This window comes from Salmo salar, chromosome ssa09 (assembly GCF_905237065.1).
Source record: "Salmo salar chromosome ssa09, Ssal_v3.1, whole genome shotgun sequence".
Lineage (NCBI taxonomy): Eukaryota > Metazoa > Chordata > Actinopteri > Salmoniformes > Salmonidae > Salmo > Salmo salar.
This window is the reverse complement of record NC_059450.1, coordinates 132847142-132866989: the sequence shown is the minus strand read 5'-3', so window position 1 is coordinate 132866989 and position 19848 is coordinate 132847142. Positions and strand designations below refer to the sequence as shown.

Below are 19848 nucleotides of genomic sequence, written 5' to 3'. Positions count from 1 at the left end.
CTCTACTTGAACAGAGCTATGCTCAAATCATGAGACATCAAAGCCAAAGGAACTGAATAATATTAAGAAATGGAAGGAAAATTGTGTGGTAATTTACCCAAAAAACAATTAGGCAAGAACAAATTCAGTCCCTTCTAGACAATTTCCTGGACAAAAGGTTTCACTGTAATAGTGAAGGTGTAAACTTGGCAGTAGAAAACCTAAACAGTATATTTGACCTCAGCTTCCCTATCAAATCTAAAAATGTCAAGCAGACAATGGAAGAAAATTAACAACAATGACAAATGGTTTGATGAAGAATGCAAAAACCTAAGAAAGAAATTGAGAAACCTATCCAACTAAAAACATAGACCCAGAAAACCTGAGCCTACGCCTTCGCATGGTGAATCACTAAAACAATATAGAAGAAGTACACAACGAATAAAGAAGGAATAGCACTTCAGAAATCAACTCAATGTAACTGAAGAATCCATAGACTCTAACCACTTCTGGGAAAATTGGAAATCTCGAAACAAACAACACGAAGAGTTATCTATCCAAAATGGAGATGTATGGATAAACCACTTCTCCAATCTTTTTGGCTCAAAAACAAAGAACAAACAGCAAAAATATATACATGATCAAATACAAATCTTAGAATCAACTATTAAAGACTACCAGACCCGACGGGATTCTCCAATTACATTGAATGAACTACAGGACAAAATACAAACCCTCCAACCCAAAAATGTCTGTGGGGTGATGGTATCTTAAATTAAATGATCAAATATACAGACTACAAATTCCAATTGGCTATTAAACTTTTTAACATCATCCTCAGCTCTGGCGTCTTCCCAAATATTTGGAACCAAGGATTGATCACCCCAATCCAGAAAAGTGGAGACAAATTTGATCCCAATAACTACCGGGGGATATGCGTTAACAGCAACCTTGGGAAAATTCTCTGCATTATCATTAACAGCAGACTTGTATGTTTCCTCAGCGAAAACAATGTACTGAGCAAATGTCAAATTGGCTTTTTACCAAATTACCGTACGACAGACCACGTATTCACCCTGCACACCCCAATTGACAAACAAAACAAAGGCAAAGTCTTCTCATGCTTTGTTGATTTAAAAAAAAGCTTTAGACTCAATTTGGCTTGAGGGTCTGCTATTCAAATTGATGGAAAGTGGTGTTGAGGAAAAAACATACAACATAAAATCCATGTACACAACCAACAAGTGTGCGGTTAAAATTGTCAAAAAACACATTTCTTTCCACAGGGCTAGGGGGTGAGACAGGGATGCAGCTTAAGCCCCACCCTCTTCAACATTTATATCAACGAATTGGCGAGGGCACTAGAACAGTCTGAGGCACCCGACCTCACCCTACTAGAATCTGAAGTCAAATGTCTACTGTTTGCTGATGATCTGGTGCTTTTGTCCCCAACCAAGGAGGGCCTACAGCAGCACCTAGATCTTCTGCACAGATTCTGTCAGACCTGGGCCCTAACAGTACATCTCAGTAAAACAAAAATAATGGTGTTCCAAAAAAGGTCCAGTTACCAGGACCAAGAATACAAATTCCATCTAGACCCCCCAAAAAATATATCTAAATATATATATACACACATATACCTCGGCCTAAACATCAGCTCCAAAATACTTGAGTCAGTTATAAAACCCATTGTCACATGGAATGACGCTGGAGAGACGAAGCAGGTACGGGGAGTAAAACATTTAATAAATAACGGACATGGAACGAGACAGGAACAGCTTCAGCAAACAAAGACAAAAAACTATTAATGCAGCAGCGGGGAACAGAGCAAGGGAACTGACAAATATAGAGGAGGTAATAAACAGATGAGTGAGTCCAATATCGCTGATGCGCGTGACGAGGGAAGTCAGGTGTGCATAATAGATGATAGGAGTGAGTGATGCAAGGCAGCCTGGCGCCCTTAAGCGGGGGGGGGCTTCAGATGTGAATCTCTCCACTCCTCCATGTCATCTGGTTGCCTTTTCCTGCTCAGGGTCTTCCATTGATTGTTATGCATCCTCTGAAAAAACTACATGTAATCACTTAACTATGACAATACAGTATAAGTAAAATAACAGTGGAGTGAGAACCTTGTTATTGTTTCAATTAAGGATTGTAGCTTTACCCAACTTTTGTCCACCCTTTTGAAACTTATGTTTCACTTTCTATAGCCTGCCCCTGTCTCATAAACACAGGGCTGGGGTTGGAACATGTACCAACTCACACATGGACAAAGCTGTGAATGCAATGATGTCTATGGTGGTTTATATTGTTTGTATAGAAATACTCAAATATTTATTTGGGTTGAAAAACAATTGAACAGCAGGAAAACTGCAGTGTGGCTTTATTGAGTTGGGTAGCATGGTACTCTGAAACCATAGCTAGCTAGCTAACTAAGTTAGCAACAACCCTGACAGTGAGCATCTTGTAATGTTGGGTTACAGAGTGCAACTAACGTTAGCTTTCAAAACATTTTTTTTTTGTACTTTTGATTTAGCTAGCTAGGCTATGTAGCCCAGTGAATTTCACCCAACTATCTACAACTGATTTGTCTTAGTTAAAATATATTTCATTAAATTGTTAAATTAGCACAATAGCATACTTGCTATGATATCTTGCTAACTACAGTAGCTAGCAACCGACAGAGCAACCTTAAGTGAGCAGCATACCACATAGTGTAGGAGAGTTGGCAAGCAAATTAGCAAACTAAACAGGCTAGCTAGCTAGAAATCTGACTAAGTAGCTAGCTAGTACTCTCTGAAATCTCCGACCTATACCGTAAGATTGGTAACATTGTGAAGATAACCTGTCTGTCTCTACAGACTAGCTAGCTAAGCAAGATAATGATCCACACCTGCCAATCGTCATCCTTACGTCCAAGTGTTTCTTCAGGTTCGAAGTCGAGTCTCTGGATGTCGACAGCAGCTTTACCGTGGGCAAACATAGTTTGCATTGAACTGTTACATTACTGCCCTTTTCTTCTCTGAACACATTGTTCTTTGAAATGCCATCCAAAAAATGTACTGCGTTGGTTTAGGGTAATGCACTGCGTTGGCGCGCCATACCCTTTTCTTTTGTGACCGTGTATGTTGCTCAGGCGGTAAGATCAAAGAGGTACTTTTTCAGTTAATGATATGATTGACGTTAATATGAAAGGAAAAAAAATATTCCGAAAACATCCCTTCTAAATTTGAAAGTAATCCTAGAAGTAATTATCTACTTAAAAAAAAAGAGCTGGTAATGTAACGGTTTACAGTTATATTTTGTAATCCGTTACATGTAATCTGTTACTCCCCAACCATGTCAACCTCCATATAACGTCCAAAGAAGAAGCCTGAAGGAGGAGAGATTACTACAAACAAACTCGGTTTACCCTTTTATCTGTGGATTAATTGTCAGAGTAGGGGACCTTGTGCATTTCAGGTAAAATAACAACCCAATGTTTATATCACAGGACAAATTAGCAAGCAAACTAGCTAAATTGCCATAATCTGTCCCCAAATGAATATAGTTGGTTCAGAGTTCGTTTTGATATTTCAACCTACGTGTCCTGATCGCGTCTGGTGTGGATGGGTAAAATCAACATGCGCGCAATGGCCCGGTCTAGTCAGCGTGTTAGAAATAGCCCCAAAACCCGCAAACCATGACCAATACATTTTCAACTGCAACATCGTTTTCAAGGTAGCCCAATTTGGTGGGAAAACTGCAAACATGACAACACTGGCTGGGGAGAGACAGAGAGAGGTGGGGGTGGGGTGGGGTGGGGGGCAAGAGAAAGAAAATATATATAGAGTAAGAGATGGAGAGGAGAGGAGGAGAACCTTAGCTGGGAAGCTTCTAGACGAGAGAGAGCAAGAGATATTGCCCTCCAGGTAATGTTATCTATTAATCCTAATACTGGAAGGCAGCTCTCTTCTGGCCAGGTTCTGTTGGTAGTTTGTTTATTGTGAGAGGTTGTGAAGTAGTATGGATTGGGAACAGCTCAAATTCAAATCCAATCATTTTCATTTTGGGTCAAATCAAATCTCCCTGACCTTGGTCATTAGCATTCTTTATATTGAAGCCATCTGTAATCAAACTGGATAGGTTAGGGGGTATCTAACAGCACAATCTAAGGCCACTGGCTTACCAAATGAACCTGCTCAGAGACACAGAGAAGATGCTGTTGGCAGAGCAGCTACGTATTTGCCAGCTGTGTGATGTCTGTGTCAGTGCTATGTCAGTATGCTGGTGTGTGATACTGTAGTGTCATTAATTAATTGAACAGTCAGTGGAATAATGAAAGAGCTGTGTAAGCGTCATCCATGTTTAGATATGCACATCACACTGATTCATGGTGCTCTTTGGGTACACTGGCGGCCATGTTGGGTGTACCATTTGGATCAACTCAAATTCTATGGTCCTGACTCCTGACCCTACCTGTGTTCTTCTCTCCTAACCCAGGTAGAGCCAGCCTGCATGGGAAGGCGTCTCTTCAGATCGACCCAGTGCGCTCAGAAGACCAGGGCTGGTACGAGTGTAGGGTCCTGATGTTGGAGCAGCAGTACAACACCTTCCACAATGGCAGCTGGGTGCAGCTCACAGTCAATGGTGAGTCAGTCGCTGGCTGCATCCCAAATAGCAGCCTATTCCCTATGTATTGCATAACTTTTGACCAGGGCCCATACGGCTCTGGTCAAAAGTAGTGCACTATATAGGGAATAGGGTGCCATTTGCTTCACTTCACTGTTACTTTACTGTCAGCACCAACAGATTGGAGTGTGGTAAGTGTGGTTTGGGATTGAGACCCAATATGGGGAATGGGTTTCTACAGTGTAATCTCGTCAGATGTGTGTGCTCGAGTGATTCATGTCAATGTTCACCTCATAGCTTGCTAACATTCCAAGCCGCCACGGTTTTCATTGTTTTACCTCAGATAGCTTTACTATAGCTAACTACATTCTGAATATTTTTGTCAGAACATTCATTCTCTGACTCGCCAGTCAGATACAGTAGAGGTGGCAATGACTTGTCTGTCTGAGATTTCAGATTTACTGTGTGCCTGCTGATTTGTTTTATCACTTGTCCAGTCTGATGTTTGGCTTTTTACTGATTGTATGTGGTACTGTACAATCATTTGTCCGCCCAAATAATTGTTTTCATGATTTATGGCCATTTCCCTGTAGTCACTCAGTCTATGTTTATTCTGAGATGCCAAAGCTATGATGAGTGGCAATTAGGTATTCTTTTAGATAATGCCTTTTCAAGAACGTCACACAGACAGACACATTTCAGATTGCCTTGGGGATAAAGGGATGAGAGACTAGTGAGAAGGGGAATTGATTGTGGCCTGTTTGACACAGTTCCGGCAGGGAACGTCTGGGATAGTCTGGGAGCAATCAAATGAATGACCAGACGGGAAAATAATCTGCATGTTTGCACTTCCCAGGAAGGCCCCATTGGGTTAGCAGCTAGCTGCTTCTATCTATGTAATGTGTTCCAGTACATTGTTCAAGACCAGAACCATGTATTTATAGAGTTGGGACTTTTAGAAGGTTGAATAATGTTCTAATTGTAGACATTCAGTTACATAGCGTTATTTAAATATTTAAGCATTATTTCAATATTCTCCATGTAATGTTATTCATTTTGTCATATCTTATAATAGACAATAAAATATACTTGTCTTAGAGAAATGTAATGGAATTTAATTTCACGTTGCCATATTGAATTCAGTTTGCAGGGCCGCGGATGCTAAATTGTAGCTGCAGCATATCTGTCCATTCCAATTATTTTGGTCTGCTGGTGTTATTGAGATACAATGCATCTCCCATTTGGCCGTCCTCCGGATGGATAGAGGTGGGTAGTTATTTCTCCATATGATGCAAGCATTTGAAAATAATGGGCTCGACCAAATGCAGTGGTTTCGTTAGTCATTTTTTTAACATTAAACAGTTTTTTCCCCTCCAGATAGACACCTCACAAGGACTGAAGATATTATTCATGTGACAGTTTGCAGTTTATACTGTCAGATTCACACACTCAAAATATATTTTTGGTGTGTGAACTTATGCTCACTGTCTGTGTGAGGCTCATTCATATTCTCATCAGGAACTTTCTAATCTGTAACTGACTGTTAACAGTATGCATATACAGTATACTTGACATTGGATGAGGTTCAACATATGTTCACTGTAAACCTAATGGTCACTATGAAACTGAAAAGGTAGAGATTATGAAGAGGGAGACTACCAATGTGTCAGTGTGTGCAAGCTTGCATCTACACACTGTGTATTTGTGTGTGAGATCATTGCATGTGTGTAAGGGTACATGTGCGTTTGGCTGTGGCTAAATGAGTTCTCTATCTGCTGAGTTACACTCGCGGTTCCCTGCCAGGGAGTGTCACCTGCGCAGCCTCTAGGGGGGCGGGAGGGAGTGTGTGAACATCTGTGTGTGTTTGGTTTGAATGGCTTCCTGTGCAAGCCGGACGGGCACACTGCATCTCTATGGCCGGCCTCATCAGTGTTCACGCTCAACTCACCAACTCACCAACTCACTCACTCACTCACTCACTCACTCACTCACTCACTCACTCACTCACTCACTCACTCACTCACTCACTCACTCACTCACTCACTCACTCACTCACTCACTCACTCACTCACTCACTCACTCACTCACTCACTCACTCACTCACTCACTCACTCGCCTATGCTCTCCACCTCTCCTACTCCCAGTCCTTTACACTATCACTGAGTTGTCTGGATAATATGTTTGATGTGTCTTTATCCTGTGTGTTGGAACCAGGTTTTGGTGTCTGAGTTCATATAAAACAAGTCTAAAATATTTTGTTTGCCCATACTTTGTTTACAGCAGTGTAATAGCAAAGGTGCAGGGCATAAGGGTAATGCCTTGTTTTCCCAATCGGGGACTGTTGGGGCTGAACCTGAAGCCAAGCTCTCATGTCTACTGAAAGAGCCACAGCAAAATGGCTGGCAGTGTTTGTGCTTGTTTTGAGACATCTGTGTGTTGAATTGACATTCAGAGGCCTCATCATAGCTGTATGTCCCCTCAAAGGGCCTCTGTTGGGAAGGCAGGTGCTCTCCTGGCCAGGCTTCATCACAGATACTAAAGGCAGCCATTTCCTGGGGCCTGTGGAATCTACATATGATACACTCCCTGCTTTGACTTCCTGTTTGCTGCCCTCTACTTCCTGCCAAACGGAGAGAGGATTCATGCCCACTCAGTGGCAGGTGTCAGATGGCAAGAACTTGTGCCCGAAAGACAGAGAGGCTACTGTGGTGCCTCTCCTCCTCTCACCCTCTCCTCTCTTCTTAGTTTAGTATCAGTTAACAGTATGCTAATAAATCAGCAGCTTTTGGATAGAGTGAGAGAATACGTCAGTTAGAGAAACAGTGCGTGAGAGATTGTGCGTGTCAACTCACACAGCTGCAGTAACTTCAGAGACAAATAGTCTGAAGGGGATCCCTTGTTGCCTTGAGGGAAAATGGTTGTTGGGTTGCGGATGGAAAGTAGAGTACAGTAAACAGTAAAGAGCTAAATATATGCTGCGATGCAATAAAAATGCATCATGATCCTTTTGTGCTGTAAGTAGTAGTCCTCAGGGAAAATACGCTCTCTCACCCACTCTGGCTGACTCTGTACTGTAAATGTTCATTTTGTCTGAAATCTGCTCATAAAGGGAAATCAAAGAAAAACGGTGTAAAAAACTGTGCATCCCCAAAGAGCAGTCTTCCAGGGAGTGGGAGAAAGAGAGATGGCGAGAATGAGGGAGAAAGAGAGGAAGGCGGAGAATCAGAGTGAGGAGGAGAGGAGAGAGAAGGAGAGAAGGAGAGATGTCGGTGAGCAGGTATGGAGCTCTAAGGAGGCCATCTGCTCGTGTGGAAAGGTCTACAGATGGGAGTGGTGTGAAAACAGAAGCATCTGAATCCAGGAATAAAGGAGACGTGAAAATTAGGAAAGTAAGGCGAGATTGTGATGCTCGACTTGGCTTTTTGTAGAACATCTCCCAAGTTCCCCACTTGATGACACTTACGTACTGATGTGTTGTACCTGATGGGTGGAAAGAACTCCCCTGTCAACTATTCCACTCACAGTAAATGCCAACTCCTGTTTGCCACCTACTTAGTGTAAATTAATGTTAGGTCATCTAAACCACATTATAGATGTGAATCAAAGATGTAGACCTGTTCATAGAAAATAATCTACACCACCATCCACAAAATTGTTGCCGATAAAGCACACTTGCATTGTAAATCACTACAAAAATCAGAGGGGGTTGCTTACAAATGTGCAGAAAGGAATATATTCTAGTATACTTGCAGAATGACAATACAGAATGACAATAAAGAATGACAATACTTGCAGAATGACAGTCATTGAGAGAATGCCTAGAACAGCTGTTAAAGAGATTGAATGGGATCTTAAGCACATTCATATCATATTATACGATTCAGTAGGACGTAACATATCAATGGAAATGGAGGACGTTGTGCACAATTTTCGGGGAGCTGTTTTGGCACGTGAGCTCTACTTTCAAAACTACTGGCTGAAATTACATCACTTTAAGAAGTTCCTTAATGGTAGTCACTGGTAGTCTCTATACAGGAGCATTGTGCAGTGAGGGGCCAAGATAAGGAGGCAGATGTCTAGAGATGCTAATTGTTGTGTTTGTTTACTCCACACCGTGTGTGTGTGCAGTTAGAAGTCAAGACAAGACTCCCATCGGCTAGCCATGACCCACTTGGGTAGAGAGAGAGTGATCCTCTCTTCAGCTAAGTTTAGTTCAAGTTTTATTGTAACATGCACAAGTACAGTAAAATACTTAACTTGCGAGCTCAACCCAACAGTGCAGTAATCAATGTCTAAAATAATAAAGCTAATAAAATACAAAAATATACTGTATATAATTAAGAAAACATGAGAAATAAGAGAAGAAGCTATATAGAGGGTGTCACGACTTCTGCCGAAGTCGATGCCTCTCCTTGTTCGGGCGGTGTTCGGCGGTCGATGTCGCCGGTCTTCTAGCCATCGATGATCCATTTTTCATTTTCCATTTGTTTTGTCTTGTTTTCCCACACACCTGGTTTTCATTTCCCTCATTACGTGTTGTGTATTTAACCCTCTGTTCCCCCCATGTCTTTGTGTGGTATTGTTTGTTGTAAGTGCTTGTGCACATTTGTTTGACTGGTGCGCGTCGGGTTATTATGCCCATTTTTTTGTATTTCTTATGCCGTTGGTTTTACTATTAAACTGCTCCGGCTATTACCAAGTTCTACTCTCCTGCGTCTTACTTCCCTGCCACCAGTTACACACCCCAGTTACACACAGAGGGCCAATGCCAATACCACATTTACAATGTGCAGGGATAATGGAGTAATTTGAGGTAGATATGTACATGTAGGCAGGGATTAGGAGAAAGTGACTGGTAACAGGATAAATAATTGTAATAGTAAACAGTATGGCAGCAGCATAAGTGGTAGGTGGGTGGGTGGGTGTGGGTGTTTGTTTGCGTGTGTGTAAGTGTTTGAGTGTGTGAGAGTGTCAGTATTAGGCGTGATAGGTGGATATACATGTAAACATGGCTGTTAACAGGAATATATAAATACTTATGGTATTAACTAGTGGTAATATATACAGTGCCTTAAGAAAGTATTACCCCTTGACTTATTCCACATTTTGTTGTGTTACAGCCTGAATTCAAAATGGATAAAATATTTTTTTTTCCCTCACCAATCTACACATAATACGCAATAATGACCAAGTAAAAACTTTTTTTTTCTTTTTGCTAACTTATTGAAAGTGAAGTGCAGAAATATCTCATTTGCATAACTATTCATACCCCTGAGTCATTACTTTGTAAAATCACATTTGGCAGCGATTACAGCGGTGAGTCTTTCTCGATACGTCTCTAAGAGCTTTCCACACCTGAACTGAGCAACATTAGCCCATTATTATTTTCAAAATTCTTCAAGCCATAGATTTTCAAGTAGATTTAAGTCAAAACTGTAACTCAGCCACTCAGGAACATTCACTGTCTTCTTGGTAAGCAACTCCAATGTAGATTTGGCCTTGTGTTTTAGGTTATTGTCCTGCTGACAGGGGAATTCATCTCCCAGTGTCTGGTAGAAAGCAGACTGAATCAGGTTTTCCAATTGGATTTTGCCTGTGCTTCGCTCCATTCCGTTTATCAGTATTGTATTTGCACCAAACATAACACTTTGTATTCAGGACAAAAAGTATATTACTTTACCACATGTTTTTCAGTATTACTTTAGTACCTTGTTGCAAACAGGATGCATGTGTTGGAATATATTTATTCTGTACAGGCCTCCTTCTTTTCACTCTGTCAATTAGGTTAGTAACTACAACGTTGGTGATCCATCCTCAGTTTTCTCCTATCACAGCCATTAAACTCTGTAACTGTTTTAATGTCACCATTGGCCTCATGGTGAAATCCCTGAGCGGTTTCTTTCCTTTCCGGCAACTGAGTTAGGAAGGACGCCTGTATCTTTGTAGTGACTGGGTGTATTGATACACCATCCAAAGTGTAATTAATAACTTCACCATGCTCAAAGGGATATTTAATGTCTGCTTTTTAAACGTTTTACCCATCTACCAATAGGTGCCCTTCTTTTCAAGGCATTGGAAAACCTCCCTGGTCTTTGTGGTTGAATCTGTGTTTGAAATTCACTGCAGGACTGAGGGACCTGTATATGTGGGGTACAGAGATAAGGTGGTCATTCAAAAATCATGTTAAATACTATTATTGCACACGGAGTGACTCCATGCAACTTATTATGTGACTTGTAAAGTAAATGTTTGTCCTGAACTTATTTAGGCTTGCCATAACAAAGGGGTTGAATAAATTTCAGCTTTACATTTTTTATTAATTGGCAAAAATGTCAAAAAACATAATTCCACTTTGACATTGTGGGGTATTGTGTGTAGGCCAGTGACCAAAAAATCAAAATTTAATCCATTTTAAATTCAGGCTGTAACACAACAAAATGTGGAAAAAGTCAAGGGGTGTGAATAATTTCTGAAGTACTAGTATTAGGATAAATAGATAAGGGGTGTGAATACTTTCTGAAGTACTAGTATTAGGATAAATAGATATATACTAATGGTAACGGCAATCAATGAAAGGCAACGTAGTGGTAGTAATAAATCTAATCAATAATAATTTTAGCAGCAGCGTAGGTGTGAGGGGGAGCAGTAGTTATTACCCATTTAACAGTCTTATGGCCAGGGGATAGAAGCTGTTTAGGAGTCTGTTGGTCTGAGAACCCGATACCGTCTGCCAGACGGGAGCAAGGAGAACAGTCCATGTCTTGGGTGGCTGGAGTCTTTGGCAATTTTTGGGACCTTTCTCAGACACCGCCTGGCATGTATGTCCTGGATGGCACAATGCTGCTGCTGCTGCTGTTTAGAACCAGAGTTACCTTGCGATATCAAATGCAGAGAATGCCAAGAGTGTGCAAAGCAGTCATCAAGGCAAAGGGTGGCTACTTTGAAGAATCTCAAATATAAAATATATTTTGATTTGTTTAACACTTTTTTTGGTTACTACATGATTCCATATGTGTTATTTCATAGTTTTGATGTCTTCACTACTATTCTACAATGTACAACATAAAAATAAAGACAAATCCTGGAATGAGTAGATCTGTCACAGCTTTTGATTGGTACTGTAGTGTAGCAGCTAGTTAGCTAGAAATAGATGATAAACCCATAAGGATACTAGCGAGACCCAGTAACAGCTGTGCAGTATGCTGTACTGATTGGTTTTATTAGTGGCTGTATTATGTTAGATGGTTGTGATATTATGCTCTTTGCTGGGTTCATATAGAGCAGATTAAGTCATCTTTGCCTAAATTGAAGAGGGAACAAATTTGTTATAGTAAATTTTAGGGATTTATCAATGTGGGGTAGCAGGTAGCCTAGTAGTTAGACCGTTGGGCCAGTAACCGAAAGGTTGCTAGATTGAACCTCCGAGCTGACAAGGTAAAAATCTGTCGTTCTGCCCCTGAACAAGACAGTTAACCCACTGTTCCTAGGCCGTCATTGTAAATAAGAATTTGTTCTTAACTGACTTAAAAAATTGGTTTTGACATTTTAACAGTCATTCCTCATCCCTGTGTAATGCTGGTTAGAGATGCATGGGCATAGACATTTGATAGGCTGTTAATTTAAAGACTATGCCACATCCCTGAAATTCCCAACTTTTTAATACCTTCAAGAAATTAAGATATTCTCTGTGGATAGAAAATATGCTAATGCTGTTTTTTCTTTCCCAAAGCCCCTCCCACTTTTACGACCACGCCCCCACAGTATGTGGAGGCCAAGGAGGGGGGAAGCACACTGCTGACTTGCTCCGCCCAGGGAAACCCCAAACCCATCATCAGCTGGCTGAGGGAGGGGGAGGAGCTTGCAGCCAGTGGAAAATACAAGGTAAGACAAACAAATTTACTGTACCTCGGGCTAGAAATACATGCCCTTTAAACCTTGAATCAGTAGTGAAATGGCCTGTGAAAGTGACTCTATTTTAGGTCAGTAGAAATAAAACATGCAGCTTTGTCCATATTCTTGGGCTGCCATGACATTGATATTTAGGGAAATGAGCCTTGAAGGTATATGGATTTCAGATAATTTAGCCCTTTAAGGTCTTGGAGTCATTCAGATGTGAAGTTGAAATCTTAGATATTATACCTGTCTTGCATGCTTAACACCAGCCCCACCCCACTCCTGAGGATGTCACTGCTCCTGATGGTTTTTTGTTGTTGCTATGGAACAAAGTACAGTAAGCACTGAACAGTATGGAAATATTCAGAACAACTGAACTGTATGGAAATATTCAGAACAACTGAACAGTATGGAAATATTCAGAACAACTGAACAGTATGGCTAGGCTATATCCTTTCACAGACAAGCTTTCACAGACTCCAAAACAATGTGTGGTGCCAGAACCACAACCTCTCCCTTAACGTGATCTAGACAAAGGAGCTGATCGTGGACTACAGGAAAAGGAGGGCCAAACACACCCTCATTCATATCGGCGGTGCTGTAGTGGAGCAGGTCAAGTGCTTCAAGTTCCTCGGCATCCACATTACTAAGGACCTATCATGGTCCAAACACACCAAGACTGTCGTGAAGAGGGCACGACAACACCTATTCCCCCTCAGGAGACTGAAAAGGACCCATTTGGGATGGGTCCTCAGATCCTAAAAAAGTTCTACAGCTGCACCAGTGAAAAGGGCTCCTTAACAGCTTCTACCCACAAGTCATAAGACTGCTGACAGTGCCATCCGTTTTGTCACCAAAGCCCCATATACTACCCACCACTGCGACCTGTACGCTCTCGTTGGCTGGCCCTCGCTTCATACTCGTCGCCAAACCCACTGGCTCAAGGTCATCTAGAAGACCCTGCTAGGTAAAGTCCCCCCTTATCTCAGCTCGCTGGTCACCATAGCAGCACCCACGTGTAGCACGTGCTCCAGCAGGTATATCTCACTGGTCACCCCCAAAGCCAATTCCTCCTTCGGCCGCCTCTCCTTCCAGTTCTCTGCTGCCAATGACTGGAACGAACTACAAAAATCTCTGAAACTGGAAACACTTATCTCCCTCACTAGCTTTAAGCACCAGCTGTCAGAGCAGCTCACAGATTACTGCACCTGTACATAGCCCATCTATAATTTAGCCCAAACAACTACCACTTCCCCTACTGTATTTATTTATTTTGCTCCTTTGCACCCCATTATTTCTATTTCTACTTTGCACTTTCTTCCACTACATATCTACCATTCCAGTGTTTTACTTGCTATATTGTATTTACTTCGCCACCATGGCCTTTTTTTGCCTTTACCTCCCTTATCTCACCTCATTTGCTCACATTGTATATAGACTTATTTTTCTACTGTATTATTGACTATATGTTTGTTTTACTCCATGTGTAACTCTGTGTTGTTGTATTTGTCAAACTGCTTTGCTTTATCTTGGCCATGTCGCAGTTGTAAATGAGAACTTGTTCTCAACTTGCCTACCTGGTTCAATAAAGGTGAAATAAAATATTTAAAAAAATAATCAAATGGCAACCTGACTATTTGCATTGACCCCCCCCTCCTATTTAAAAATAATAATAATTACACTGCTGCTACTCACTGTTTATTATCTATGCGTAATTACTTTACCTACATATACATATTACCTCAATTACCTAGACTAACCTGTACCCCTGCACAGCCTCGTTATTATTATTTTATTGTGTAACTCATTCTTTTTTTCTCTATAGTTTATTTAGTAAAAATGTTCTTAACTCTTATTTTTCTTAAAACGGCATTGTTGGTAAAATAAGCATTTCAAGGTAAGGTCTACACCTGTTGTATTCGGCTCATGTGACAAATCGATTTGAATTGATCAGTTTAGGCAAGTCTAATGACAACAATTTACAGTTGTGAATGCTACACACTTTTTGTGAAAATATATGATTTAAAAAAAATAAAAACATGCATGTTCCTCTATCTTGGTACTCAGACTGGCTGTAGACAAGTCTATACAGTCTGTTTCATAAGTAATGTTCAAGCAAGGAAGGCAGTCTATAGGTGTGGTTGTGTGTGCTGGAGGAAATCTTCAGCACACACCACCATCTGCCTGAGTATATGTGAGACTGCTGTCTGTCTGTGCACTTTTCACTGCTCCCAGATTGCAGATCGAGAAGCCCTTAATTGGACTGTCTTGCATGTCTGTGATTGGCCAGGAGCATCTGTCAGTCAGGCTGCAGAATGCCTGCAGAGGGCGGGTCCCTGAGGGGAGGAAGAACAGTCCAGGCGTGTCAAGCCTCGGCTGCACCCCCTCTCTCATTTGTCATGTTTTGCGTTAGTGTTCCAGTTCTCTTTAAGGAACCCTGTGAACCATGGCCAACCCCCTCTCTCACCCCTCTCTCAGCCCCCCCTACACTGAGATATTTCAGATGGAGTAAATCCCTGAGCTTGCTGAAGGCTGCACCTAACATTTGGAAATGATGTGTGATGTACAGGAAGTGACAGCTATCCTCATTCCTGTGTCATAGTTTATGTCACTCAGCGAGCTGGCGCTCTGTCTTGTCCCTCTCTCACCCCTCTCTCATCCCTTTGTCATCCTTCTCTTAGCCAGTCACCCTTCTCTCATCCTTCTTTCACCCTTCTCTTTCATCCATCTCTTTAACTCTTCTCTTTCATCCATCTCTCTCACCCCTCTCTTATCCATTCTCGCCCCTCTCTCTCACCTCACACTCTCTCACCCCTTTCTTTCATCCATCTCTTTCACCCCTCTCTTTCATCCGTCTTTCACCCCTCTTTTTCATCCATCCCTCACCCCTCTTATCCCTCTCTCTTTCATCCTTCACTCTCTCATCCCTCACTCTCTCATCCTTCACTCTCTCACCCCTCTCTCCCTTAACCCTCTCTCTCACACCTTTCTTTCATCCATCTCTCTCACCCCTCTCTTATCCATCGCTCATCCCTCTCTCTCTCACCCCTCACTCTCGCTCACCCCTCTCTCGCTCACCCCTCTCTCTCTCGCCCCTCTCTCTCTCGCCCCTTTCTCTCTCTTTCTCTCTCTCTCTCTCTCTCTCGCTCTCTCTCTCTCACCCCTTGCTCTCTCACCCCTCTCTCATTCCTTTCCTCAACCCCTTTCTTATCCCTCTTGCTAACCTCTCTCTTCCCTCTCTCACCCCTCTCTCATCCCTCTCTCACCCCTCTATCATCCCTCTCTCTCACCCCTCTCAGGCTCCCACACCACAGCCTCGTCAAAGGTCAGAGTGGACGAGCCCAGGGCTTTAACATGCTTGCCTTAGTAAACGATCAGAGGACTTCCTCATCCTACTGCATCAATATTACATTACTCTTAATATGAATGTTATACTAAACATGAATATCAACAGTGAGCCAAGTGCCTCACTTCTAAACCATGCTTTGATTCAGACAACATTTAGGCGTATTGGTAGTGAGGGTGGAATATGTGTATGATTTGTTTGAACACTCAAATTGTTTTTGATTTCCATGTGGTTGGTTTGCTGTGAGAGGAAACTGGAAAAACATATATATACCCAAACCAAGCCATAGTCTAGACATTTCAGGACTCCCATTGTAGTAAAGAGATGGTGGTAATGTTTGTGCTCCATGGATAACTAGTGTCCATAAGGACTTGTTAGAGAATGGCAGGGATGTGACAGTGAAGAGGAGGAATCATGGTCAACATCTCAGCACCCCCTGCTGTTTGAGGTCCCACACATGAATCAATGTGTTGTGTCTGAAAGTCATTATCCTCCTCCTCCACCTTCGTCTCCTCATCCTTCCCTTCCCACCCTCCCCTCCTCATCCTCCCTTCCCCATTCTTCCCTATAGCTATAGAAGCGGCCTGCTGACTACACTGCTGCAAGTGTAGTGTAGGTTACTGTGTCATAACTGTGGCCCAGCTAGGTGTGTTTGTCCTGCCGTGGAGTGGGATTAACAGGGAGTCCTACTTCAGCTGGGCTGACCCAAGGTAGGATGGACCACTGTGTGGGTGTGTCTAGTGGCTGCTAAACTCTCTTGGCTGAAAGGTTTGAGAGACTGATGAATAGGTATAATCCCTCCCATGTTTTCTTTAGCAGATTCCCTCCCATTTTCTTGAATGGACAGGGCTACAGCTGTGTGTAACCTGAATGGACAGAACCCAGCAACCCTACTGCATCATTTATGAGGGTATTTGTATTAGTTTGGGTTAATGTCTTCCCTCCCTGCTTATTGGTTCCTGTCAGCATCCTCCTCGGCAGAGGGGTGAGGAAATACAGGCGCACAGTGAGACGTTTCCCAGGTTACCGCTTGGAGAGATTAGCTTCACATCACAACCAAAGTTAATTAGAGAATAACCTCATCCCCAGGCTATTGCGCATATAATCCTGGCATATCAACCACTCAACGTTTTCCTTAGTGGGAGTGACCATAGAATTCAATGGGTGTGACCTGAGTAAATTATTTTTCATTTAATTTTAGCGAATCACACGACCTGCAAGGCGTGGCTCTGTGCTTGTGGTTTGCTAGCATATGCGGGAGAGTTAGGGGGAAGGTGTTGTGGGAGATGATTGGTTGGTAGATTAAGACGATTAAGCCAATTCCTATGCGCCGGGAGTTTCTCCCGGCTCTCTGTATTGGCTCACGAAGGCCAAGTTTGACACATTGGTCCACCAGACTCTTTGCGTATTTGCGCGGAAGTGTCTGGGAACTAGATTAATTAGAGAGTTACATGATGATGAGTTTAGACTTTAGAGTATTGGTTGTATGCTCTCTATAAAACATACATTCCTACCAAAGACAGAACCTCAACCCTGCCTTGATTTTGGTGTGCCATTTCACTAGGTTATGCATATAAATACCATTTCTGTATGTTTGCTCTGTCTCGCACAAACATGTCCACCACAGGTGCATGATGGGAGTCTGACGGTGCTGGGGATCACTCGGGACGACAGAGGGGCGTATACGTGTCGAGCCTTCAGCGACCAGGGAGAGGTACTCCACACTACCCGTCTGCTGGTCCAAGGTAACAGGGCAACAGTCACACTGTAACGTCACAGATGGGTGTAACTTCAAAGGTTGTTATGGTGATGGGAGGGAGAAATCCTGACTTTTCTCTACTGAGGTGCACACTGATTATTGAGTATGAGTTTTGAGGAGAAGATTCCTAGGACAATTGCTGGCTGAATACTGAAAGAACAGTTTGTCCTGACTTCGTGAAAATTCCCTTACCAGTTAATCTTTACACTATTTTTACCTTACACCTGCTATTAAACATCTATTACATGCCTACAGCTATGCAGTACTGTGTCTGAATTGTGTTTAAGATAGAGAAAGTAAGTCCTGCCGCTATCTACTTAAAAAGTCTCTGTTTCCTGCCTTTGTCACAGTATGCAGGGTTAGTGTTTGGTTTTATCAGTGTGGTAATATGGTTTAGTCGGTATCAGTCAATAATCTTAAATCCTCTCCTGACCTAGTCTGTGGCTACTGCTGCTGCTGGTGTGTGTGTGCATATCACTGTCTGTCTGAGGCATACATCACTGTCTGTCTTCGGTCCATTAACCAGGCTCTCTCTCGGCTAGACAGACACAGAACTGGGCTCTGCTCTGCTCAGATAGATGGATCTGATACAGGCTTCCTCCACTTCCTGCCTTTGCCTCTATGTCTTCATCAAACACACGCGCACACGCACACACATTCTCTCTCTATCAAAACAAGCACTGGATGAGTTAACAGGCTGTACATTAGACGATGGAGCAGGTTGGTTTTATGGTAGGCTTGTTAGGTTTAATGGTGGGGTAAAGATGTGTCAATTTCAGTCAATGTCTAAATGGAGGATGGGCAAGAAGTCATTGGTTACATCTTGGATTTTGAGGAAGGTTTAGTCTACTGACCCCTCTAAACACACGCACACACTGCATGCACATGCCTGATAATACAGGAAGTGGAGGGTTGTCTAGAACAGCTGACAGGTGAGGGGAAAGATTTAAATGAATTGGTCTGACTGAAACATCCTCATAAACCTCATACATGTCTTAGATGGTTGGAATAAGGCTTTTACAAATCCAGAGTGAATTGGAATAAATCTGAGATATAATGATACATATGAGTTTTGTACACCAGCAATATTGCAGCCTGTTTTTGTTTTTCACTAAGGAGTATCCATCCATAAGCAGGCTCTGTGGAAATGTGCCAATGAAGTTGTCTAAGGCTCTCTGAGCAATTACAAGCAGCTATCGGAGGAGTCGTGATTCTCACTAAAGTGATCTGTTTTTATTTGTTCTGTGACTTAACCACTCTTTCAGTAGTCCCTCCTGATGTATAAAGCTATTCAGTGTATATTAAGGAAATAACCAGGAGGCTTGTAGCTGGGCCCACTTATAAAAGACAGCTTACGTTTCACTGTCTGTAATATAGTACAGAAAGCAGAGCATCAACCTCAGGGCACTGAGGGCTCATGCTGTGGAGGCATCTGCAAGTCTGGCAACCAAGTGTGTGGTTCAAGTTACAATATCCCTGCTTACTGTATCTCATAGGCTACTAGAGAGAAGCTTGTGCCAGGGGTCTACTGTACCTATTTAACAATAAACAGATGCTGAATGGGTCATAAGATAATATTTCAGTATCCTTATCTACACTGAATAAAAATATAAACGCAACATGTAAAGTGTTGGTCCCATGTTTCATGAGCCGAAATAAAAGTTCCCAGAAATGTTCCATCCACACAAAATTCTAATTTCTCTCAAATTATGTGCACAAATTTGTTTACATCCATGTTAGTGAGAATTTTTACTTTGCCAATTTAACCCATCCACCTGACAGGTGTGGCATATCAAGAAGCTGATTAAACAGCTTGATCATTACACAGGTGCACCTTTTTCTGGGGCCACTATAAAATTTGCAGTTTTGTCAAACAACACAATGTCACAGATGTCAGTTTTGATGGAGTGTGCAATTGGCATGCTGACTGCAGGAATGTCCACCATGGCTGTTGCCAGAGAATTTAATGTTCATTTCTCTACCATAAGCCACCTCCAACATAATTTTTGAGAATTTTGCAGTACGTCCAACTGGCCTCACAACTGCAGACCACATGTAACCACGCCAGCCCAGGACCTCCACATCTGGCTTCTTCACCTGTGGGATCGTACGAGACCAATCACCCGGACAGCTGATGAAACTGTGGGTTTGCACAACTGAAGAATTGATGCACAAACTGTCAGAAACCGTCTCAGGGAAGCTCATCTGCGTGCTCGTTGTCCTCACCAGGGTCTTGACCTGACTGCAGTTTGGCATCATA

General features: G+C 42.3%; 1 protein-coding gene across 4 annotated transcripts in view; it reads left to right on the top strand.

Annotated features, from left to right (window-relative positions):
- Positions 1-19848, top strand: part of LOC106613021 (protein turtle homolog B) — a 74023-nt gene that overhangs the window by 29970 nt on the left and 24205 nt on the right. For all 4 annotated transcript variants that reach the window (XR_001330407.2, XM_014214849.2, XM_014214850.2 and 1 more), the window contains exons 3-5: positions 4462-4608; positions 12320-12471; positions 17457-17574. Coding sequence is in view for 3 of the 4 variants with exons in the window: in XM_014214849.2 (XP_014070324.1) it covers positions 4462-4608; positions 12320-12471; positions 17457-17574 (417 nt within the window). In the remaining variant the exon portion in view is untranslated. The remainder of the gene's footprint in view (positions 1-4461; positions 4609-12319; positions 12472-17456; positions 17575-19848) is intronic.